Genomic DNA, 26,467 nt, shown 5'->3' on the forward strand with positions numbered 1-26,467 from the left:
TGGGGATGGAAAGTAGACAATAATCAGATGGTTCCAATCATGACGACATGAAAGCTGCCCCGGACAATCTACTGAAAATGATCACTGCAATTGCCAATCGTGTTCACCTCACTGTAGTTGCCGGAGATATGCGCTACCATACCATGCTGGATGTGGACCATGCCAAACTGGTTCCTGTGTCCATACAGCAATGACATAATTACAGACGATGACATCGAGAGTGACAGCGATGAGCATTAGTAATACTTGATCCATTTGCTTTCTTTACGCTGATTATGTCAAGAGTCTACATGACCACATCGTATGAGCTCTTTATGCCTGCTCAGTTAACCCAAATATATATAGAAATCCCTGTGATAGAAATTTACCGGGTTTTTTAATAAACAATACATTGTTATTGTACATTTTTAATTGTTTTGGCAGCCATCTTGGATTTCCATATTGAATTTATAGGCTATCAGATAATTTAACAATTCTGAGAATGGTCTCATTGACTTCACAAGGTATAAAAACCTAGATATAGACACCAAAACTTCACGTTTTGGTCATATGATAACCTAGTTATGGTCAATTTACTATGTTATTTTAATGGTTTGGTGGCCATCTTGGTTTGCCATATTGAATTTATAGGCTATCAGATAATTCAACAATTCTGAGAATAGTCTCATTGACTTCACAGGGTATAAAAACCTAGATATAGACAGCAAAACTACATGTTTTGGTCATATGATGACCGAGTTATGGTCAATTTACTATGTTATTTTAATGGTTTAGCGGCCATCTTGGATTGCCATATTAAATTTATAGGCTATCAGATGATTTAACAATTCTGAGAATGGTTTCATTGACTTTACAGGGTATAAAAACCTAGATATAGACACCAAAACTACATGCTTTGGTCATAGGATGACCTAGTTATGGTCAATTTACTGTTATTTTAATGGTTTGGCGGCCATCTTGGATTGCCATATTGAATTTATAGGCTACCAGATTATTCAACAATTCTGAAAATAGTCTCATTGACTTCACAGGGTATAAAAACCTAGATATAGATACCAAAACTACATGTTTTGGTCATATGATGACCGAGTTATGGTCAATTTAATGTTTTGTTCAATGGTTTGGCGGCCATCTTGGAAGCTATCTTGAAAATAACCACTTTCCGGAAATTGGATTCCTTTAGATTTTGAATATGTTAGTACCGACACTCAATACTAATCAAATCAGTTGAAAAACCATTGGTAACTTATTGTAACCAAAAAGTAACACCAACAACAAACAAGCGACTACAATAAGAAAAAAACAAGCAAAAAATTAATACATGACGTCACAATGACGTCATTAATAACATAATTTTGTGTCATTTTTATCTCGTGTATTTTGTAGTGGCAGTCAGTCCAAATGTAAAAAAATAACATATCTAATTGCATAAAAATGCCGTGAAAAGAGCTCAAAATTGACTTGGGGGGAATCCCCGATTTGGGGGTGATCACGTGACCCAAAAAGTTGCGGCACCCACTAAAATTGAAGTTAGATTCATCAACTACAACAAAATGCAAAAAAACAACGTGTAACACGTTTAGCCTAAAGATGCTCATTTTTGCCCCTAAGGGCCTGGACTATTACGATATTCAAAAAAATAATACGATTTTTGCATAAAAAACACATCTCCAAACATCTTCGAATAAAACTGTATTCCGCAACACGTGCCACTTAAATTTTGCATGCATCGGATTCAGTATTAAATTACCTTTCCAGGGATGTGCATCAATAGGTGGGCATTTGGGAGGAACGTCCAGCAGAACGGTTCAAAAATGGAAGATATATTTACGATATTCAAGAAAATAATACGATTTTTGTATAAAAAACACATCTCCAAACATCTTCGAATAAAACTATATTCCGCAACACGTGCCACTTAAATTTTGCATGCATCGGATTTAGTATTAAATTAACTTTCCAGGGATGTGCATCAATAGGTGGGCATTTGGGAGGAACGTCCAGCAGAACGGTTCAAAGGTGGAGGATATATTCACGATATTCAAGAAAATAATACGATTTTTGCATAAAACACACATCTCCAAATATCTTCGAATAAAACTATATTCCGCATTACGTGCCACTTAAATTTTGCATGCATCGGATTCAGTAATAAATTACCTTTCCAGAGATGTGCATCAATAGGTGGGCATTTGGGAAGAACGTCCAGCAGAACGGTTCAAAGATGGAAGATAGATTTACGATATTCAAGAAAATAATACGATTTCTGCATAAAATACACATCTCCAAACATCTTCGAATAAAACTATATTCCGCAACACGTGCCACTTAAATTTTGCATGCAACGGGTTCAGTATTAAACTACCTTTCCAGGGATGTGCATCAATAGGTGGGCATTTGGGAGGAGCGTCCAGCAGAATATCCTCCATCTTTGAATCGTTCTGCTGGACGTTCCTCCCAAATGCCCACCTATTGATGCTCATCTCTGGAAAGTTAATTTAATATTGAATCCGTTGCATGCAAAATTTAAGTAGCACGTGTTGCGGAATATAGTTTTATTCGAAGATGTTTGGAGATGTGTATTTTATACAAAAATCGTATTATTTTCTTGAATATCGTAAATATATCCTCCATCTTTGAACCGTTCTTCTGGACGTTCATCCCAAATGCCCACTTATTGATGCACATCTCTGGAAAGGTAATTTAATACTGAATCCGATGCATGCAAAATTTAAGTGGCACGTGTTGCGGAATATAGTTTTATTCGAAGATGTTTGGAGATGTGTTTTTTATGCAAAATCGTATTATTTTCTTGAATATCGTAAATATATCTTCCATTTTTGAACCGTTCTGCTGGACGTTCCTCCGAAATGCCCACCTATTGATGCACATCCCTGGAAAGATAATTTAATACTAAATCCGATGCATGCAAAATTTAAGTGGCACGTGTTGCGGAATATAGTTTTATTCGAAGATGTTTGGAGATGTGTTTTTTTATGCAAAAATCGTATTATTTTCTTAAATATCGTAAATATATCCTCCATTATTGAACCGTTCTTCTGGACGTTCCTCCGAAATGCCCACCTATTGATGCACATCCCTGGAAAGGTAATTTAATACTGAATCCGATGCATGCAAAATTTAAGTGGCACGTGTTGCGAAATATAGTTTTATTCGAAGATGTTTGGAGATGTGTTTTTTATGCAAAAATCGTCTTATTTTCTTGAATATCGTAAATATATCTTCCATCTTTGAACCGTTCTGCTGGACGTTCCTCCCAAATGCCCACCTATTGATACACATCCCTGGAAAGGTAATTTAATACTGAATCCGATGCATGCAAAATTTAAGTGGCACGTGTTGCGGAATACAGTTTTATTCGAAGATGTTTGGAGATGTGTTTTTTATGCAAAAATCGTATTATTTTCTTGAATATCGTAAATATAGGCCTATCCTCCATCTTTGAACCGTTCTGCTGGACGTTCCTCCCAATTGCCCACCTATTGATGCACATCCCTGGAAAGGTAATTTAATACTGAATCCGATGCATGCAAAATTTAAGTGGCACGTGTTGCGGAATACAGTTTTATTTAAGATTTTTCGAAAGTATGTCATGTCGCAGTGTATCCCTCGCACTTATTCACGGATAACTTTTTTGGGCTGAAAGCGGAAAAACTATTCTGCCAGAATTACGGTGGTGTTTTAGGGTTAGGGGTTAGAGATAGGAACTCACCGAATCGAACTCACCGAATAGTAGCAGACCCCATTGATATATAGGCCTACACACTAGTTTGATTAATTACACTGGCCCACACAATTTTTGGTGCCGGCAGTTTTTGAACTGATTTAGACTAACTTTGGGGCGCTGATTTCGAAGGGTGCAACCTAGTTCGTACCCTGAACAGCTCGTATTCTCAGTTCGTACCCTGAAAAGATCGAGAGAAAAAATTAAAAAAACCCAATCCGAACAGAAAAGTTAGAGCATAGATTACTCTATGGTTAGGGTAAAGGTTAGCGGAAACTGCGGGAAAATGTTTGCAGAAACTGCGATCAGTGAGGGTTAGCCTTAGGGTTAGATCATAGATTACTCTATGGTTAGGGTAAAGATTAGCGGAAACTGCGGTTAGCGGAAACTACGGAAAAATGTGTGCGGAAACTGCGATCAGCGAGGGTTAGGGAGCATAGATTACTCGATTGTTAGAGTTAGGGCCGAGTTAGGGTAAGCGGAAACTGCGGTTAGCGGAAACTGCGATCAGCGAAGGTTAGGGTTAGAGCATAGATTACGGTACTCTATGGTTAGAGTTAGGGTAAAGGTTAGCAGAAACTGCGGAAAAATATTTGCGGAAACTGCGATCAGTGAAGGTTAGGGCATGGCCACCTAAACATACGGCCTGATTTGTCACATTTTGCGGAAATTTCCAGGTTTTTCTAACTTTGGGCAAACGTTTAAATAAATTTTCCTAAAAATTAGATTTTTACTCTTTCTTTATTCTTTTCCCCAGATGACACAATAGGTTTTGACATCCTCACAAGTTGAAAAACAAAGAAAATTTGATTTTGTAAATTTTAGTCAGACTGTTTATTTTAAATAACAGTCTGATTTTGCGTTTTTCAACTTACTTTTTCTCATTTGCTACTGCTTCCCCAAGGCAACAAAAAAGTTTTTTGTCATAAAGGAAACCGCAAAAGTAAAAACATCTCAAAAAATGTCAGTCAAGCACTAGCAGTAGCTGTAATCAAAATGTGACAAATCAAGCCGCATCTCCAGGTGGCCATGGTTAGGGTAAGGGTTACAGTTAGCGGAAACTGCGTTCAGCGACTTCGGCTTTGTGTTATCTTTCTCTATCTTTTTAGGGGGAAAATTTTAAAATATTTGCGGAAACTGCGATCAGCGACTTCTGCTTTTTTCAATTTTTTCTCTCGATCTTTTCAGGGTACGAACTGTTCAGGGTACGAACTAGGTTGCATCCGATTTCGAAAATGCGATCAGATTTTCTCCATCAGGACCAGGTCAACTTTTTAAGTTACAGTGATTTTGACTTTTTTACAATTGCCCTACAAAGTAACACAAATACAATAGTTTAAATGCTGTCATTATGGGATTACAATCTTTATTATTAATTTTACATTACATTCTAAAACAAACAATGAAAGCAAACAATTATTTTCTGTGTTAAATGCTAGTAGGTGCAAATCAAGACAGCATAATGGTGCTTTTTGGAGAGGGGGATCTAGCGCGCTTATGGCTACAACATCTACTGTAGAAGGAAGACGTTGTCTCAATAACACAAATATTTTCTGCTACATCTGTGGTGATTACACACTAGAGCCTAACAGAAAACCAATCGATAATTTTGTAAAGCGTGCTTATCTTGCTTACTTTAAAGTGAAGTTGGGGGATCAAGATAAGTCTTGGGCTCTCCACATTGTTTGGAAAACTTGCAAAGAACATTTACGTCAATGGACGAACAAAAGAAGAAAAGGATTAAGGTTTGCTATTCCAATAGTGTGGCATGAACCAAAAGATCATAATAGCGACTAGCCTGCTAATTTTTGTGCAGTAAACATAAAAGGCATAAACAGGAAAAATAGAACTTCCTTGCAATATCCAAACCTAGCTTCAGCAATCAGGCCAGTGCTACACAGAGAAAAGCTTCCTGTTCCTGATTTTGAAGGGTTGCCACAATTGGATTTACTTCCTGACAGCGATTCCACCCTTGCTGAAATCGAATTTCCTCGTGCTATTTTACCTTACCAACTTTTTTCTCAGGGGAACTCAAAAAAATGACTTGGCGAAGGATTTAAATTTATCAAAGGAATCTTCTGAGTAAGTGGCTTCAAGACTCAAAGAAAAAAATATTTTTGAACCAGGTACTGCAACCACTTTCTATCGGAAACGCCACGTCGAATTTTTGCCTTATTTTTCTCAGGAAAATGGTATTGTATACTGTACCGATGTGGAAGGTCTTCTTAAAAAGTTTGGTGTAGCAGAATACAATCCTCAAGATTGGCGACTTTTTTTGATAGCTGTAAACGAAGTCTAAAATGTGTTTTACTGCATAATGGAAATGCTTATGGATCTGTACCACTTGGACATTCAACAACTCTCAAAGAAAAGTACTGTATAACAAAGTCAAATTTGTTTTGGAAAAAAAATTCATATTATGAACACAATTGGACTTTTGCGTTGATTTGAAAATGATTGGATTTCTGCTTGGAATGCAAGGTGGATACTCAAAGTTTCCTTGTTTACTCTGTTTGCGGTACAGCAGGGCAAGATATCAGCATTGGAAAAGGAAACATTGGCCTATGAGAAGTGAAATGATTCCTGGCGAGAAGAATGTTAAAGCTCATTCTCTGGTGGAACGATCAAAAATTGTGTTACCTCCTCTTCACATTAATATAATAATAATGATGGTGTTGCAAGCACAGTAATGCTTTTTCACCTTGATCATAACTTACGTAGCAAAGTTGGGTATAATTAAGCAATTTGTAAAAGCACTCGATAAAGATGTAAATTGTTTCAGATATTTTTACACAAAATTTCTAGGATTAACAATTGAAAAGCAGGCCTTGAAACTCGTGTTTTTTTCCGGCAGCCATCGTGGCCTACCGAGAGCTCCTTCTCGGCGGCCAAATCTACGTGCTTGGAGGCCAAAATACAATAACGATAGCACAAGTAAATAGCATTAAACTTGCAACAATGTTAAAATGATCACTAAGCGTTGTTGAAGTCTGGGCGACGTCCTGCAATAGAATCGTTGTACCACGCATTAAATGCTTTATCGGGATTGTAATCCGGTATTGCGGGACCATCTAACGACGCTAAATTGTTTTAACTGCTTGCAGCTCGGTAAATTGTTTCAACTGCATACCGCCTTTTATAAAACCTGACCATTTATTCCGTTATGATGTCACCATTGACGGTGTGAAGTCACTAACCCACAGCGTTCTCAACTATGATGACACGTGTTTTACCCACGGATGTCAACTAACCTAGTTCTCCTTTTTAACAACGATTCAATATCCGACAACATTGAATCGATATAAAAACGACAATATTGCCAGCGGATGTAAATTAGCACTTCGGATTAACACTTTGTTAAAATAAACATCGGGAATTGCAAACAAGACTTACAGCGCTGGTGATCGCAGCTGGATATATTTAATACAACAGTACCGTAGTGACTATGATGCGCTGACCTAATTTTGCGTCACTTTTTGATACTACATATTTTCGACATTTAATCCACAATCATTCTATTGCAAATATAAATAATTGGCTAGAAGAAACCGGCGGCCAAACTTGGCCGACGGAGGAGGTAGCACAGGCGGTCATTCAAGCACTACTTAGCGGCCATGGCCGCCGGCTGCTTTAAGGCTTGAAAAGTTAAAAGCCGGCATATTTGATTGGCCTCAAATCAGAAAATTAATCAATGATCCAAACTTCCAATCTTCTATGAATGAAAAAGAACTGAGTGCCTGGGATGCTTTTGTGAAAGTTGTTAAAAATTTGTTGGCAAATGAAAAGGCATCCAATTACAAAGAGCTCGTGTCTAACTTATTCAGAAGACTCCAGGATATTGATGTTAACATGAGCATCAAACTTCATTTTCTGCACAATCATCTAGAGTAGACTACTGTACTTTCCTGATAATCTTGGCGATTTCAGTGACGAGCAAGGGGAGCGATTTCATCAAGACATTAGTGAGAAGGAAGTCAAATATCAAGGAAATGGGATGCTACCATGCTAGCTAACTATTGCTAGTCTATTAAACGCGATGATGCTTTTGCAGTTCACTCTCGTAGATCTCGCGCAAGTTTATGGCAGACACTTAGTCACTTAAGCAAGGTGGAGAGTAAGGAGAAGCTACCATACCTATTAATCCTATGTTTGTGTGTACGTTTTTCAGTTCTTTGTTGGCTTGCTGAAATTGATTTGTGTCTTTTGACAATATATTTGACTCGTGATAGATTTTACATGAGCAATTATGCATAAGTGCACTCATACAGTGGAATCACTGTAACTAGAAAACTAGACCTGATAGGCAAAAACTGACTGCATTTTCGAAATCAGCGACCCCAAATTAGCTAAAAACAGTTGAAATATCTTCGGCACCAAAAAAAAATTTATTTTTGTCGGCTAGTGTTATCTTTGATAGCTCAATGATAAAAATTCAATCTTCAAACTTTTCTGTTGAGCCCACTATTGATGGGCAGCACGTGTGGTTGTGGTTGCGTGTGATATGTGAAGCAATCTATAATATAATTATTCTCTGTAGTCTGTATGGTTAAAACAATGATATCATTAATTCATTATGCACAATTTGCACATACTGTATAATGCTGCAGATTATTACTCCCAGGTGGTATTATAACTCTGTGTGTATTGTTGCCTTTCTATTTGTGTGTACATCGCCATATTTTGTACAGCACTATAAAGAGCAATTTATTATTTAGGCAGTGGCTATTTGACCGGCGCCGGTCTTTGAATCTGAAACATTATTTAACCGGTCATGGCGTCACTATATACTATATAGGCACTTTTTTATTTCAAAGCAAAAGACGAGAAGCGCCTATAAGTTCTAAATTCGACAAGTTTATTCAACTCGATCCGTGGCACGTATGATATTTCTCCGGTTGCTATTCCAGAGGGAATGAGTTCGATACTACCCGGAAGCGTTCCTTTTTTTTAATTATTTTTTTTAAATTAAATTTTGACCTAAAGTGCATTTTTTTAGTCAATTTTTAATTTGAGTTGCCTACAGCCCTATTTTTTTATGTCTTTTCAAATGTGAGTAATAAAGTTAGAGTTTTTTTAATTTGCTGGAATTTGAGATTTTCTCTGGGTACGGTAATTTTCCGTTCGTCATAAGAGGATGTGACCGTGTTTGCCGAGCGACGCATTACATACCATTACCATTTTTTTAAAAGAAGCATTGTATATAACTAACTTGTTGAGAGCAAAAATGTAATGCGTCGTTCGGCAAACACGGTCACATCCTCTTATGACGAACCAAAAATTACCGTACCCAGAAAAATCTCAAATTCCAGCAAATTAAAAACACTCTAACTTTATTGCTCACATTTGAAAAGACATAAAAAATAGGGCTGTAGGCAACTCAAATTAAAAATTGACTAAAAAAATTCACTTTGTAAAGATCAAAATTTAGTTTAAAAAAAATATAAAAAAAGGAACGCTTCCGTGTAGTATCGAACTCATTCCCTCTGGAATAGCAACCGGAGAAATATCATACGCGCCACGGATCGAGTTGAATAAAGTTGTCGAATTTAGAACTTACATAGGCGCTTCTCGTCTTTTGCTTTGAAAGAGAAAAAGAAAAAAAGTGCCTTATATAGTGATGTCATGACCGGTTAAATAGTGTTTCAGATTCAAAGACCGGCGTCTGTCAAATAGCCACTGCCTATTATTTAACAATTTTGAAAGTTTTTTGGCCTTGACTTTGACTGCTTCGCCTCTGGGCCCACCTACTTTTAAAATGGTTCCTCCATGCCTGGCTATAGGCACGTTTTAAACCTTTCAAGGTTTTGCCACCTTTTCTCGTTCATTAACGTGCTGGTAAGTCTATATCGATTTTGTAGTTAGTATCTTTTTCGTCTCAGACGCGTTAATGACGAAAAATAAAATGATTGATACAATTGACATAATTTATTTTTAATTTTAGGTTGGTTTGCATAGAATAGCCTATAACACTTAGCCTCGCTGATTACCTAAGAAAAAAGCATGACCACTCGCATGCTCAAAGTGACCAAGTAAGTATGGTAGGTTCGTAACCAAAACTAGCAAATCAGCCCTTTTTCATATTGATTCTAAGTTTTGCAAATATTAAATGATATAAAAAATGACTAATTTTCTGTATGAAATTGTATTGTAATAGAAAAAGGCTGTCATTAGCACTTCGGTATGCATGTATTTGTTTCATACAAAATTTTGCATTGATCTGGACATTTTTTGGGTGCAACCTATTTCGTCCCCTGAAAAAAAAATACAACAGAGCCGAAGTCGCTGATCGGAGCTACCGCTAATATTTCAATTTTTTTCCCTGAAAAGATCGAGAGAAAAAGCACAGAAGTGCTGAAATTGCTGATCGGAGTTGCTATTGCTGGAGTTGTCGAAACAGTTGACCACGCTAAGTATCTTGAAATAATAGTTGATAAACCGAGCCTCACTTTCGGGTTAGGATTATCTAATTAAGGGTTAGAGTCAAGCCTTGAAACTGAAGGCGACCATGGCCGCGATTAACCTACAAAAACCAACATTTTGTTTGCCGGGTCTCGCTTTTCCGTCAGCCGCATTAGTCCGCCATGAAGTTACGCGAAAATTTCATGCAAGCAGCCTTGTGAATAAAGTACAGGCCTTAAAACTCGTGTTTTTTTCCAGCAGCCATCTTCGAGAGCTCCTTCTCGGCGGCCAAATCTGCGTGCTTGGAAGCCAAAATACAAATAACGATAACACAAGTAAATAGAATTAAACTTGCAACAATGCCAAAATGATCACTTAGTGTTGTTGAAGTCTGAGCGACGTCCTGCTATAGAATCGTTGTACAGTCAATAACTGCTTTATCGGGATTGTAATCCGGTATTGCGGGACCATCTAATGATACTAAATTGTTTCAACTGCATACCGCCTTTCATAAAACCTGACCATGGCATTTATACCGTTATGATGTCACCATTTAGGGTGTGAAGTCACTAACACACAGCGGAAACATTTTTCAACAAGATGGCAGTATATTTAGAACACACATTACCTTGTTTGTGGTAGTTTACTAATGCAAGCTATTGCCAATAGCTTGTTTAAACATGTTTTTTAACTTATAGCTTAACAACGATGTATATGCTTTATAAATGTTGAAACAGAAGTATTCCTTTCATGTGTCGTAAGGTCTTAGACACTTCGTCATTGATGCTTCTTGCAGATCATTTGTGACATAATGCAAGAGATCTTATTAGTAATATTACTGATATTTTTAGCTGTCAAAAATAAGTGCATTTGTCAGAAAAGGTTTAGGTTAATGTTCCTTTCAAATGCCCACCACCCATGTTGACTAATTGCTAGTAACTACCAACCCTGAATGAAGAAATTTTCCCTTTAAAGTAGAGTTTTTCAGCACTGCTCAGTGTTCACATAGTGAATAAATGCTGCATAATACTTTTTCTGACAAGTATAAAGTTTTACCCATATTCCCGCAATGCAGGATAAAGATACAAAACAAACATCAAAGATGAAAACTTTTTATTTGGGAACTAGGCCTACTACTTTTTGAGATAAAAAGAAATTGTCCTCTTGTCGTTACGCACCAATAAAACCATGATGCATAACTTAAAAAAAAAAATTATTAGGTAGAGGAAAGATTGATAAAACGTTTGGCAAAAACAGAAAAGTGCTAAAGTCTCAAAGTCCTGCAAACTAGTTCAAATTGGATGGATGAAGTGCAACCATATTTCTTTTAAACATGTCTATGACAGCACAATACCGTGATTAAGGGAAAACAAACATGACTATGACATCACAAAGGAGTATTGAACCTCTTCAGGGAAAATAAAAAACATCAAAATGTATCCATCTTTCACTACATTTAAATGTGATTTGGGCTAAAATTAGGACTTTAGCACTATACTGCTTTTGCCAAACTTTTTATCAATCTTTCCTCTACCCAATAAAAAATTTTTTTTTAAAGTTACGCATCATGGTTTTGTTGGTGCGTAACAACAAGAGGTCAATTTCTTTTTATCTCAAAAAGTAGTAGCCAAAACTTGTTTTAGTGTTCATAAACAGATAGCCCGCCTGGGAAAACATGGAGGTAGAGCTAAAAATTATCCAAATATGTTGAGTGGTTCTTGAAATATTGCCGTTTTTCTATTGCTCCTCATCTATGAAGCCACCTAGTGGCTAATGTTATTTCACTTATAACTAGAGAACCGCTTGTGTGATTTTCATCAAGTTTGCACCAAATGCACATCAACTGGAACAACCTCTTGACATTGTACTGGAAAAGGTGTGGACTGGAGTGCTGGTCAAAAGTGCCTTTGTTAAGCAGAGAAACAGGACGCTTATCACCTGGTCCTATACATGCCTATTAACCAAAATCCCAGGTGGCTTCGAAACTGTACACAAGTGTGGTAGCCTACTGCATTTAACAACTGGCTGGACCAAATTACAGACAATATGTATTTGAGATGTGCCACTGCCAACCATAGGACACTACACTGTTACTACTATTTGAGACGATGAGAAATCTTTATGGCTCGTGTGTTGAGACTTGAGATCTACAAAATTGCAATGAAAAAATATACCAGACATAGGCTATAGTCTGATTTGAAATAAGTTATATCATACGAGTTATGAGACTGTTTTTTTGTTGAAAGAGACGCTATTGCAATGAGTTTACCCCAGAGATGCACGTATGCGCCGCAAATTCTACGCCGCATACTTGCGGCGTTGACTTTTTGTTTGCGCTAACGCTTACGGCCACATTTTTTTGGATAGTTTGCGCTTGAGAATGCGCCGTATAGTTTTCGCGGTTTTTTAGCGCATAGCGTCAACGCATACTTTTTAATGTCTTAGTTGTTGTTTGCAATTTTTTTTGTCAAACTGCGAAATGTTGACGTCTTGCAATTGCCCATTGTTCTAATGTTGTGTCACAGTGTCATCTATTGTTCAGTCTGCTCGAGTTTGTTTGTATATCGCACTACTGCCTTTGACGTTAGAGACCCACGTGGAGACTGAAGTCACGACTGAAGTCTTGCAGAAAAAAAGAAAGAATTAGTTAAAACAACTTAGGCCTACTGAGAAATTACTTAGTAAATTACGGGTCAGAACAGGAATGTAATGTAAGCAAGCAAGTAGGTAGGTTGGTAATGTCGCTCCATGTAAAATGTAAAAAATGACTTGGCTTCGTAGTGTGAAGTTTTTTTAGTCAAGCAGTGTTGAAGGCGTTTGTAAGCAATTGTGAGCACTTTAATTTATATTAGTTAAGTCTTGCATTTTGGGGAAAATCAGAAACGTCTCAGGCAATGAGCACTTGAGCAGTGCAGCCTATGTATCTAAACAAACTCAAATATTTGGTCTCCGATCGTGATTGCTTGCATGATGCTGTACTCTGTATGTTATATGTAGTACATTACTTTGCCTTTGCCGGTTATTCTTGTTGTAGGCTATGTAGCGTAGTAATGTGTAGGCCTACATACAGTAGGCTATCAAGCTAAGGTAATTTTTACTTGACAATTTATACATTCTGTTGTGTAAGTATGTAATTACAGTCAACCCTCGATTTAACGGACAAATGCGGACCAGCAGCAGTCCGTTGCTGGAAAAAGTCCGTTAATCGAAAATACCGTACTCCCACTACTGTGCAGTGTACAGTCAAGTACGCTGCTATAGCGTAGACCATCTGTCACCGCTTAATTAACCAAATACTGTACAGTACAACACAGTAGCAGTTTAAAGACACATGAAATGCGTTCCTTGTTTGTATTTTGTATAGCCTGCGCGACTACAGTACACAGGTACATCTACAGTACACAACTTAAATGTAGATTAATCTGAGTCAGAGATGATCATCAACTCATCATGTCCATCCTCCTGAACATCAACCTCAGGGATGGCGGGACGATGACTGCAGCATGGGGCATCATTGTTCAGATTTTCAGGGGCAGGTGGGATGCGTAAGAGAGATGGAGACGACACAAATGGGTTGGCTGGAGCACCATGTTGAACAGGGCGGCTAGGGGCAACGAAGCTGTTGATTTTTGTCTGGCGACCCCCCATAGGCGCTAATAACCCCCTGGTCCATTGGCTGTATAACCGATGTTGTATTAGGGGGCAGATAAAGGACCCTTATCTTGCCGTCAGCGCTTACAAGCTTCTCTTCACTAGGGTGCGCTGGGGCATTGTCGAGTATTAGAATCGCTCGTACATCATCAGCAGAAATCTTCAGCACTTCTTCTTGATATTTCGGAGTCGCAGGCACAAAATGCGAGAAAAACCAATCAGTGAATATTGCAGAGTTAAACCAAGCTTTCTTAGAGTTGTAGTAAACTACTGGCAGGTCACGCTCGACGTTTAATCCCTTAAATGCCCGTGGTTTCTTCGATTTGCCCACCACGGCTAGCTTCAGTCGGTGAGTACCGGTGGCATTGGACCTGACCAGGACCGACAGCCTTTCCTTGCTTGTTTTCTTCCCCTTGGTCTTCTCCTCACCCTGACGAACTTGAGAATTCTTCGGGAGAGAACGCCAAAAAATTCCCGTCTCGTCTGCGTTATATACTTGAGATAGGGTGAGGCCTGCGTCACTAATCAGCTTTGTTAATTTTTCGCGAAAGGGGGCCACACTTGCCGTATCTGCATCACCAGCCTCGCCATGCAGAACCTCGTTAAATAATCCGTGGCGATTCCGGAATCGCTAAAGCCACCCATCACTGCCCTTAAAATCGGTTAAGCCAAGACTGGTAGCAAGTTTAGCAGCACTGCTGCAGCAGTTTTGCTGCTGCAGCAGCTGCGATTAACTCTGTCCCACGCACATTCACTCCACTGGATCGTTGTTGAACGTACCACTTCATAACTGCTGCGTCCAAAGATTGTTCCTTACCCATCTTCATATGTTTTCTGTTGCTCACTTTACCACCCTTGGAAGACACCGCATCAACACAATAAAACGTAGCGTATTTCAACAGCTTGTCCTTGCTCTTCTTAATGTCTGAGACTGTTTGTTTTTTGACACCATACTGATCGCAAACACTCGCAACGCTGGCCCCTTTTTCAAGCTTTTTGATCAGTTCTAGTTTCTGCATCACCGACAAGTTCACACGTTTACGTTTTTCATTTGGCTTAGACATAATGCACCGTACTAAACACAGGCAGGTTCTAATTGATTCTAAGGTGCACCGAATGAAGGCTCTTGCTAACAGAGTACGCTGATAGATCACAATACGTATTGTGACGTTGTGAGAGACAGCTTTCTAATCTGGTGAATTCCAAAACAATAAAAACCGTTCTTTTGGTACATTCTTTTACTCATAGATCTGAGCATATTGAGTCCGTTAAATCCGAAGTCCGTTAAATCGAAGTCCGTTAAATCGAAGTCCGTTAAATCGAGGGTTGACTGTATATATGTTTTGTAACTTGGTGAGCAGTGTAGCAAAACATGCATCCAGGGGCCAATTGTGAGAGGCTTTTGAGTAGCCTACTGCTAATAACACTAGTAATGCTAACTATCCCTGAATGCTAATAACAAAAAGTTGTGCAGTTCAAAATCTAAACTTGCTTGTGTCTGGCAGTTTTGTCTTCCATTAACCCACTTTTTAAAAATCTTATCAGAAAAAAGCATAGAGCTTACTGAGAGAATTATGGCATTAAAAGCAACATTAGTCTTATTCAAATGGAATCATTTTAAAAATAGTGTTTTTTATAATGGATTTTTAAGGAGCGACAGTTAGTATAATACTAGAATTTTCTTGATAAGCATATGCTACAGATTCTTACACTACACTATTGTATTCAGGGAATAACTTATGGTAATACTAATCTTCAAGTGAAATGGAGCATGACAATACAAATCCATGGCCCTACATGGAAAAGTATTTTAAGCTCTCTTCTTCGAAAGGCAAAAACTTATATTTTCAATGCCAGATGTGCCTTCCGGCCAAAAAGATAATTTCTTGTAACGAGAAATTGCAAAGTGGCTTGAAAAGTGTGTTGTTTCGAGTGGTTTATACCGTGTGAATGTTTGGCACCTAGCAAACAAAATGAGTTTGCGCTAGAGTATGCGCTAGAGTATGCGCTGACGCCGCCAACTTTTTTTACAAGTTGCGTTGACGCATGCGGCGTATAGTTTTTCGAACGTTTGCGCTGACGGCGTCAATATTTTTTGTATGCGCGTACATCACTGGTTTACCCTAATTGCTGCATATTGTGACATTTAATGTCAAAAAAAACAAAAAAAGAACGAATAAAAAACAAAAAAACGTTTGAAAACCAAAAAAAAACGTTTTTTTACATCTCTACTTATAACGGGTGATCGCAGCTGGATATTTTCCATACAATAGCAATAGGCGAATGAGAATTGACATAAAAATAGCCGGACCTGGACATTTTTGATAACAACCATATTTCTTCATAAAAAGATATAGTCCGGGAGCGGGGATGGTTGACCCTGCATTGTTGTATTAAGTTTTTTTTACTGTTGATTTTGGTAGCCAAGGGTCTCTATTTTCAGAAACTGCTTGATGACATGTTGTCACCTTTGGGCAATTTGAGAAATTCAAGATGGCGTCCAAGATGGCCGCCATTACCTATAAATGACCATAACTCCCTATCCATTCACCTTAGGAAGGTGATTTTTGTCTCTATACCTAGGTTGTAGGGGTCAAGCTATCCATTAAAACTAATTATTATCTTAATATCGTATTACATAATGGTAATTTCCAAGATGGCGTCCAAGATGGCCGCCATTACCTAAAAATGGCCATAACTCCCTATCCATTCACCTTAGGAAGGTGATTTTTGTCTCTATACTTAAGTTGTAGGGCTAGAGGTCAAGCTATCCATAGAACGAAGTATTATCTTCATATCGTATTACATAATGGTAATTTCCAAGATGGCCGCCATTACCTATAAATGACCATAATTCCCTATCCATTCACCTTAGGAAGGTGATTTTTGTCTCTATACCTAGGTTGTAGGGGTCAAGCTATCCATTAGAACTAAGAATTATCTTAATATCGTATTACATTCATAATGGTAATTTCCAAGATGGCGTCCAAGATGGCCGCCATTACCTATAAATGAGCATAGCATAACTCCCTGTAGCCTAAATCCCATGTAACTATCGTATTGTAGTAGACGGGCACTAATAATTCACTATTGTCTTTTTAGGTGCTGCCCGTCAGGGCCCGATTAACCATGATGCACATGAGGCACAGGCCTCAGGCCCCCTGGTTTTAGGGGCCCCCATTTTTTTACATTAGTACCGTATGTGTAGGTAGTGAAAGTTATTGTGCCAGTGTGTCCACAGTGGTTATTTTTGAGTAACAATTTCAAATTGTGTAACGATTTTGCCGTAACAGTTGAGCACTCCTGCTCTGCATTGAAAGCGATTGCCAATAGGGGCCCCTAAACTTAGCTGTGCCTCGGGCCCCCATCAGCCTTAATCTAGCCCTGCTGCCCATAGCCTATAATATAGTATGACGATCACCAATAGTGAATCATGAATGGAGAACAGTGCTTTTTCGTGTCCAAATTTGGATGTGAGAATAAGGCTGAACCGTTGAAAGACACTGGTCCTGTCAGTATTCAAAACTTTATCAAGCATAGCAAAATCTATGGGGACAGGTATCATGAACTTCTTGAAGAAAAAGTTAGTGAAAATCCTGAATGCACAGTTAAATGTCACAGAAACTGTGCTTCAACATACACTTCAAGCCTCCAGGTTCAAAGGCATAAAAGGAAGAATCCAGAAAGTTACTCGTTTTACATTCCGCCTAAGACCAAGAGACGGTCATTACCACCAGGGTTTATCTTCAAAGTACATTGTTTGTTTTGTGGTGAAACTTGTGTGCTTGAAAAATATCCGAAACACCCTAAACGTTGGCGACCAGCATATTCATGTCGGGAAATAGGCAGCGCAGGTGGCAAGAAGTCACTCAAGCAAACTATACGTGAAGCCTGTGAACGGCGTCAAGATGAGCTATCAGAAGTTGTGCGACAAAGGGTAGATATCACTGTAAGTGACCTTCACGCAGCTGATGCAAGGTATTATATCATGTGGATTTCCGAAATAGCTTCTTGTCAGAAAAAATGTGGCTTCAGCTGCAACTAAGTCTGATAGCCAAACTAACATTGATTGTGCCTTTGAATCACTTGTTGTAATGATCAAAGACTCGTCCGGCTTCCTGAATTCAGTTGAGTTGCATGAAGCATAGGCTACAAAGAATTCGAGAGTGATAGTCTCACACGTCGTTTAATTGTCCCAAACCAGATTTACGCAAGAGTGATTTGCCTGCAGGTTATTGGGCGGGACAAGGTTGTGCTTGGTCATGAACTTGCGTCAGTTTCAACATCCATGTTTGATGATACTGGAGATATGAGGGTTGTGAAATCTAAATCTACCTTAAAGAAAATTCTCCAAGTTGAGGTGTCTGATAGAGTTGCTGGCAGCGCAGAAGGTTCTACTAACCTCTTCCAAAAACAAGAAGCAACTGATGGTTGATGATTTTGTCCAGGATAAGAAGTTTCGTGAGGACAACACACAACATCATAAGTTAGTGGTAACAGGAGCAGATCCGGTGCCAATCAAAATCAGTGAAGGTAGAATTGTCATCTCACGGGCAGATTTGTTAACTTCACACGAAGAAGCAGATAACGTCATTGTTCAACAGGTCTTGAGTGGGGCCTCGCAAAATGCAGAAAGCAAAATCACTGTCGTTGCCGATGACACTGACATCTTTGTAATGTTGCTACATTATCATCACATGGCAAATCTCAAGAATGTTGTATTGATAGAGTCCCCAATCAAAGGAAGCGCGGTGCTTGATATAGGAAAAAAACTGTACAGAAGCATTGTCAGGTAGTCAAATGACTACTCACGGCACATGCACTTTCTGGCTGTGACATCGTCGCCTCCTATTTCAAAATTGGGAAGGCTACTGCATTCATAACACTTCGATAATTCAAACGAAATATGGTTGGGTAAAGGATGACCAAAACAAGTCCCTTCAACCAGTCACCCTACCTGATGAAGTCGAACTAGCCCCAGAGATGGTATACGACGTCTAATAAAATATGGATGCCACAGTACTACTCCATGCAGTTCACGTGCTTGTAGTTGCAACTCTGCTAACATGAAATGCACAATATTTTGCGCCTGCTATAATCGGGTTGCTATAACCTGACATCATAGAATAGTATGTAAGATAATTTAGTGTTACTACGGCCATGAATTTCACACAAATTGCGGTGGGATGGCGCAACGTTGTTGGCTTTCCAATTATGCAAACCTGGTTCGACTCCCGGCTTCAGCTGGTTGTTGAAAAACACCGCTCACCTCTACCCAGGGTGTAATAAATTGGGTGGGCGTAGTTGCTGAAGTAAAGGCGGCCGAGAGAAAGGAACTGGCCACCCTACTCTCCTCAGTGCCGAAGGCTTAGTACAATGAGAACCTTATCTTCTCATACCCGACACTTGAATCAAGTATGGGACCCCCCTTTACCTTTTACGGCCATCTTGGAAATTACCATTATGTATGTATTACGATATTAAGATAATACTTAGTTCTAATGGATAGCTTGACCCCTACAACCTAGGTATAGATAAAAATCACTTTCCTAAGGTGAATGGATAGGAAGTTAAGGTCATTTATAGGTAATGGCGGCCATCTTGGACGCCATCTTGGAAATTACCATTATGTATGTAATACGATATTAAGATAATACTTCCTTCTATGGATAGCTTGACCCCTACAACCTAAGTTTAGAGACAAAAGTCACCTTTCTAAGGTGAATGGATAGGGAGTTATGGTCATTTATAGGTAATGGCGGCCATCTTGGACGCCATCTTGGAAATTACCATTATGTAATACGATATTAACGTAATACTTAGTTTTAATGGATAGCTTGACCCCTACAACCTAGGTATAGAGACAAAAATCACCTTTCTAAGGTGAATGGATAGGGAGTTATGGTCATTTATAGGTAATGGCGGCCATCTTGGACGCCATCTTGGAAATTACCATTATGTATGTAATACGATATTAAGATAATACTTCGTTCTATGGATAGCTTGACCCCTACAACCTAAGTTTAGAGACAAAAATCACCTTTCTAAGGTGAATGGATAGGGAGTTATGGTCATTTATAGGTAATGGCGGCCATCTTGGAAATTACCATTGTGTAATACGATATTAACGTAATACTTAGTTCTAATGGATAGCTTGACCCCTACAACCTAGGTATAGAGACAAAAATCACCTTCCTAAGGTGAATGGATAGGGAGTTATGGTCATTTATAGGTAATGGCGGCCATCTTGGACGCCATCTTGAATTTCTCAAATTGCCCAAAGGTGACAACATGTCATCAAGCAGTTTCTGAAAATAGAGACCCTTGGCTACCAAAATCAACAGTAAAAAAAACTTAATACCGCAATGCAAGGTTAAGGGAAAAAATGGCGTTTGGCTCCCAGACTAATAGGTTACCTGTTTGAGACCCCAAATCTAAAATTCAGCAAAATTCGAACATAAGGAAAGGCCTGTTTGAGGGGAGCAATTATTGATTGGCGCACCATCTAGCGGAAGAAAAACATAATTATTTTCCGTCGTGCTAATTTGCGAATTTCAAGTGAAACAATTACCCTACAGCAGAACTTGCTATTTTACGTTGATTCAACGTCTGGCGACATTAAATTGACGTAAAATCACATATTTTGTTGGCTGAGTGCCTCCTGTAGCAAAAATTAGGCTGCAATGATAGTGCAGTGGTTGTAAAATTCCACAAAATGCTAATTAACTAAGACTAATTTCGGAAAATGTAATTTCGTCTGTTACAACATATCTGACGAACATGAAAATTACGGGCACATGAAATTTGGTAATGATTTATTTCACTAAGAAAAGATTTCCGAAAATGCCCGGAACAAATGTTCCAGTTGTTATGTACAAAACCACATAGAAGCTTTTTCGAATGGTATCCTAAGATTTCGTTATTTATGCACCATTATTTTAGTTATACAGGGAGATGCTTTGCGACTGATTTACAAGCAGTTAGAGAAGTTGTACAAAGATGTCTCATCAGACGAGATTGGATTAGATAAAATTACTGACAATCAAGTTTTAATTGACTTTCAATCTCAAATAACCAAACTAAAGCAGGAGAAGGAAAAGTCTAGAACCTAAAAACTGTGGGTGATCTTTATGAAATTTGTGTCTATTATTCGAATGTATGTGAGATCTGAACGCAGCGGAGATTGGACCCTGCATTTAAAGGTTACCAAGGACGTGCTTGTCTATTTTGCAGCTGCTGGACACAACCACATAGGCGCCGACTTTTATTTTTGCACGAGGTGGCGGATAGCACAATATGGCAACCTAAAAACTTTCAAAGTCAAACTGCATGTTTTTGTTTGATTTTTAGTTTTACTAAGCGTGTTTCGTAGATGCAATTGTCTTTTCACACCTGATTTGTAGCTCGATAATTTACAAAGCAACTTTAAAACAAAGCACAGGAGGTATGTCGTGAATTTTATTGTTACGTTGCTGCTCTGACTCTTAACATTTGGCAAAAGTATTTTTGCAAACAGCAGTTCTGTCAATCCAACTGTTAATCAACTGGTCAAGTTGTAACCGTGAAGCTTCAGCTTGATAAACATTTAAAATTAGGATGTGGTTCAATCGCTGTTGCGTCATGGTAGATCGCAAGTAGGTTTTTATGCGCCTGAGTGCACTAAACGATCGCTCCGCCTCGCAGGTGGTGGAAGGCAACGATAAGTATATTTTCACAATGTAGACCATGCTTGGAAGCATTATTGAAATTGTTTCATTGCTTGCAAATAGATCAAGCAGCTGCGATATAGTTGCAAATCGGACAGAATGCTCTATCTTTGCATCTATCGTATTCTAGCCACGGGAATTTGCTCTCCCGCGATTTTTGATAGCTTCTCCCTTCAACAGCGATTATCCTGCTCGTGCTCGGTTCTTCCACCTTCCTGATCGTGCTAACGCCTTTTGGCAGTGGCACACTTTCGTTTCGTTCAGGTGTTTGGTCACTTTCATGCTGGCTGAAATCCTGACTAGACGCAACAAAAAATGACTCAATGGAGGGCTGCATTTTTGAACGCTTTTTCGGTGGCATCTTTAAGCTGAATAAAACTGGAATGAGGGCGAAAACTTTTACTGGATGACTTTTCGTAATTTTTTCTATGATGTAACAAGCAACTTCTATGTCAGACCAATAAATTCCCGCCTCCGACTGTTACTGGACGACTTTTTTTAATTTTTTCTATGATGTAACAAGCAACTCCTATGTCAGATGTCAGACCAATAAATTCCCGCCTCACAGTTTGTCACGCATTGACACGCAATATTACTGCATGACGTAGATAACAAAGTAGAAATTAAAGCATGAAGTAGATGACAGTACACTCCAATTGAAATCGGAAAATAATTCAAAATCTTGAGTACGGTAATTGAAAAAGGTTGCTTTTATTATTGGGAATTGGCAGGGGGTGTAGCTTTCTCGAATAGAATCATGTAAACGTGTAAATTTGCAGAACGTTAAAACTACTACTTTACTAAGTGCACTTTTTAAATAAAACTCAAAAAGTTTCAAAAATTGCATTTTTTTAATGAAATTTGAAAATAGATATTCATTTAGGGGGTGGAGCTATCAATCATCGAGATAATTTTATTTCCAAGTATTTTATAGCTGGCATAATTTATAGCGATATTATGAGCAGTTTAAAATTTAAAAAAAAAAGATTTTTGAGGGAGGCAATAGAAAGATCATATTTTATTGATTAATAAATCCCATTGTAAACCTAACAAATGTAACAATGACTTATGACAAGTAACCAGGGTTGAGAAAAACCCAGGTTTTTTTAAAAAAGCCCAACCCGCCCGGGTTTTTTTAAAAAAACCCGGGTTTTTTTGGGTTTTATTGGGTTTTTTTAAAAAAGACGCAAAAAAGGTAGATTTATGCTTATTTCACCTCAAAACTACTTTTTACCAATGAAGTGCCTTTCACTCACAGTAGGCCTACATGCTTGCATAACTCAATAAAATAATGCACTAAGGCTGTTGTTGCTTGAATGTTGCATCATCCATTAATTTCAAGATCAAGTTGGATGTTGCATCATCCACTGATTTCTATACCGGTACCAAGTTGATTTTAATGTGGACGTGGTAGAAATCACATTATTGCATCATTTGCTTTAGATTTGAAGGCAAGGAGCATTTATGCCATCATGTTTAAATATTTTTTATCATTTATATATATATTATATAAATGTAATATAGTAATGGATGAGCGATTGCGTGGCCAATGGCCATTTAGGCAAATACTCTGAAACAAGCCATGCGTTAGAATCCAGAATCCGCAATTGGTAAATAGCCTCCTAAATTGCATTTCACATCATATATACAGACTGCAGTAGAGTAGTAGCCTACTTTCACCAGTTTAACTATAAGGCCTTCTTGCATAAATGAGTTTTAGTGTAGTATACACAAAGTGGCATTACTTGATTTTTGTGTAGCCTACTGTACAATATCCACTGCGTTTTCAGTTTATTCTTGGAAATTTACTTCAAAATCACATCCTTAGTGTCCTAATTTAAAGTTTGTTTTAAGTGCCTTGTAGTGTTTTTGTTCATTTTTTTAATTTTCTAATAAAAACTGGACAAATATGATGCTCTGGGTTTTTTTATGGGTTTTTTTGGGTTTTTTTAAGTGGGTTTTTTTAAAAAAACCCACCCGGGTTTTTTTGGGTCGGGTAAAATACCGACAACCCTGCAAGTAACAAATAAAACGATCGCAACAACAACAAGGAAAAAACTCGTAGCCACATGTTGCGTAATCTTCACGTAGCTTGCTTGATGTTACGCGAGTATCATGCTTGTGACAAAAACAATCATTTTCTTCGCAATACTGTATTGGTTTACCTCTTGCTTTACGTTGACTTGAAGCGAAAACCAATGATCAAAAAAATATTTAAACTTCCGTTGTCCGTTCAAATTACATTTATTTGCAGTAAGTAATGTAACCTAAACGGGGTGGCTGCCACCCCGCCACAGCGGTTACGGGGTGGCGTGGCCACAGCGGTTACGGTGTGGCGTGGCCACAGCGGTTACGGTGTGGCGTGGCCACCCCGTAACCCCGTAAGTCGGCGCCAGTGGACACAACTATTATTATTTTAAAATGCTGTATTTTGTATCATCATCATCACCAATTTTGATTATACAGGCCATGAATTAATCCTCATGTCGAGGGTGTGGCTTGTCTGTCTGTCGAGAACGAAGTCTTCCCCTCCTTTTGTCTTCCCCTCCTTTTGTCTTCCCCTCCTTTGTCTTCCCCTCCACACCACAGTCTTCCCCTCCACACCTTGTCTGTCGAGAACGAAGTCTTCCCCTCCACACGATTTATTGGTTGGCAGAGTCCATGTTCAGGGCTAAAAGGTCACGTTTTACAAGTTCTTCCCAAGAAAGTTTCGGTCTACCTTGACCCGCTGTGCTGCGACCTGCGCTGTTGACACATCTGACCTGTGAGATCCAGCTTGAGCTGCGCTCAATGTGACCAAGCCATCTCAGTCTGCCTAATTGGAGGACTTCACTGATGTCTTTTATTTTGAGCTTTGATAGAAGAGTCTCTAACTGAATGTTTTCTTCAGGCTTGACTAGGCAAGTCCATCTTACCATCGCTCTGTCATTGCGTTGTAGGCGCTTGATGGTGCTTGTTAAATTACCCCACGTTTCAGAGCCATAGAGCATGACACTCCTTACACAACTGTATCTTCAAGATAATGAAAACATGTGCCATTGTCTTCAATCTACAATGGAGAACGGTTTTCACTATCAGGAGAAACAAAATTTTGTACTGGAGCGGAACATGGAGTGATATGACGATTGAGCAAACGTTGATGAAATCAGGGAAAGCATCCGGTAGATTAATTAACATAACCTACAGGGAACCTGCAAAGGTAAAATGGCTTTTAACTGCACACATCCTGTTGCAGTACACCGAAGCACTCCGATTTCTCACAATGAAATTTTCTGGCACTTGGCTGCACCAACATCGAGATCTTCGAGATGGAATTAAGCTTAAATAAGTTTTTGTTCTTTTTTCAAAGCCACAATCCATTTCATACAGAGGGAGAAGATTTGTATAACATTTCAACAGGCCTTATCACTGATACTCGTGTAAATGTGGATAACGCCTTAATTATTGGTAACAATATTATTCGCAAAATATGTGGAAAGAAACTGAAAGAGATTGTGCTAAAAAGATCTGACAAAGCAAGTACCTTTGCCGTTATGCGACAAGCCTTAAAATGTGGAGATGAAGAGATACACATGTCATCCACCGAAATTTTTCACTGATTACTGTCCATAGTCTGTTTGCAGGGCCACTGGAACGGGACATATTTTCGTATGAACTTGCCAATGTTCCACCATCACTTTTCTCAAATGACGGATGTATGCGGAAATCTCAGAAATCTGCATTGTTCAAATACATAATCTTGCAAAATGAAGATATTTTGTGCACTAATCCTCGATTATATTCTATTTTGCTTGTATTTGATGGCTGTGCTTTCATTCACCGACTTTCCTGGCCAAAAGTTGGGAATATGAAACATTTGCTTGAAATCGTCATTCAATATCTTCTACGCAAAGAAAAATACCAATATCAGCGTTGTTTTTGACAATTATGATATTGAAACAACCAAATTAGCAGAATGAATCCGCGTTTTTATCAAATAAACGTAACAAGCAAAAATTTATAAGCCTGCTTTCGGATAATCTTAGTAGTAACGGCATTACTGTGGACAAGGCCGAAGGAGACGCTGATGTTATCGTCCGTAAGGTGCTGGAAGAACAGGAAACCTGTGGTCAAGTAACTGTGATGGCTGACGATACTGATATACTCATCCTTTTGCTTTATCACGCACCATGCGGAAACAGCATTTATATGAAAACGCCTAACGCGGAAATTTCCATTCGTCTAGCTCAGCTTGCTCTCGGAGAAAATATGTGCCGATCGTTGCTATTTTGCCATGCATTCTCTGGATGCGATACAACATATTGCTTTTACGGAATGGAAAAAGTAAAAGTTTTTAAATTCTTGAAAGGTCTGGACAAAGTGCAACGTAAATGTGCCGCCTTCAGAAAGAAGGAAGCTTTAAAAGAAGACATTTCCAGAATTGGAGAAGAATTTGCCCAAATTCTGTACAAGCAATGGTTTTCCATAAATAATTTGAATTTATTGCGCTACAATTGCGCTGTATCCCCAAAATATATATCATTGAAAGAATGCCTCCAACAAGTAGAGCATGCTACTTTCACAGCCTCCGTGTGCATCATCAAGTGTCAACATGGCGTCATTGGAAAGCTGTGCTTAATCCTACTTTCTATGGGAACAAGGAAACAGTTTCTGATCTGGTCCCGATAATGACACATAATGAATGTGCACCCAAAACCTTTTTAAAAGAAATTAGCTGCAAATGCAAGAGCGCTAAACGTTTATGCACATCTTGGCGTTGCTCCAAGAAAGGCTTTAACCCTATCTGTAGCGAAACAGGGCTTTATGAGGACGCCCCACTCTAGTAGTGAAATATTTCACAGAAAGAAATATGCAGGAAATGTGAAATTCATACGCGCCGACTTCCGGGGGGGCCATGGGGCGGCGCCCCCCGTAAATTTATGGTTGAGGGGCACCAAAAATGGTTATTACAAGTGTTGTTTCAAAG

The 26,467-nt window shown here is 38.7% G+C and overlaps 1 protein-coding gene across 1 annotated transcript in view; it reads left to right on the forward strand.

Moving 5' to 3' along the window:
* Positions 1 to 9,684: 9,684 nt before the first annotated feature.
* Positions 9,685 to 26,467, forward strand: part of LOC145774662 (uncharacterized) — a 40,839-nt gene continuing 24,056 nt past the window's right edge. The window contains exon 1 of the mRNA XM_082585957.1: positions 9,685 to 9,774. Coding sequence (XP_082442083.1) covers positions 9,746 to 9,774 — 29 coding nt within the window. The 5' untranslated portion in view covers positions 9,685 to 9,745. The remainder of the gene's footprint in view (positions 9,775 to 26,467) is intronic.

Source organism: Aplidium turbinatum, chromosome 7 (genome assembly GCF_918807975.1).
Source record: "Aplidium turbinatum chromosome 7, kaAplTurb1.1, whole genome shotgun sequence".
Classification (NCBI taxonomy): Eukaryota; Metazoa; Chordata; class Ascidiacea; order Aplousobranchia; family Polyclinidae; genus Aplidium; species Aplidium turbinatum.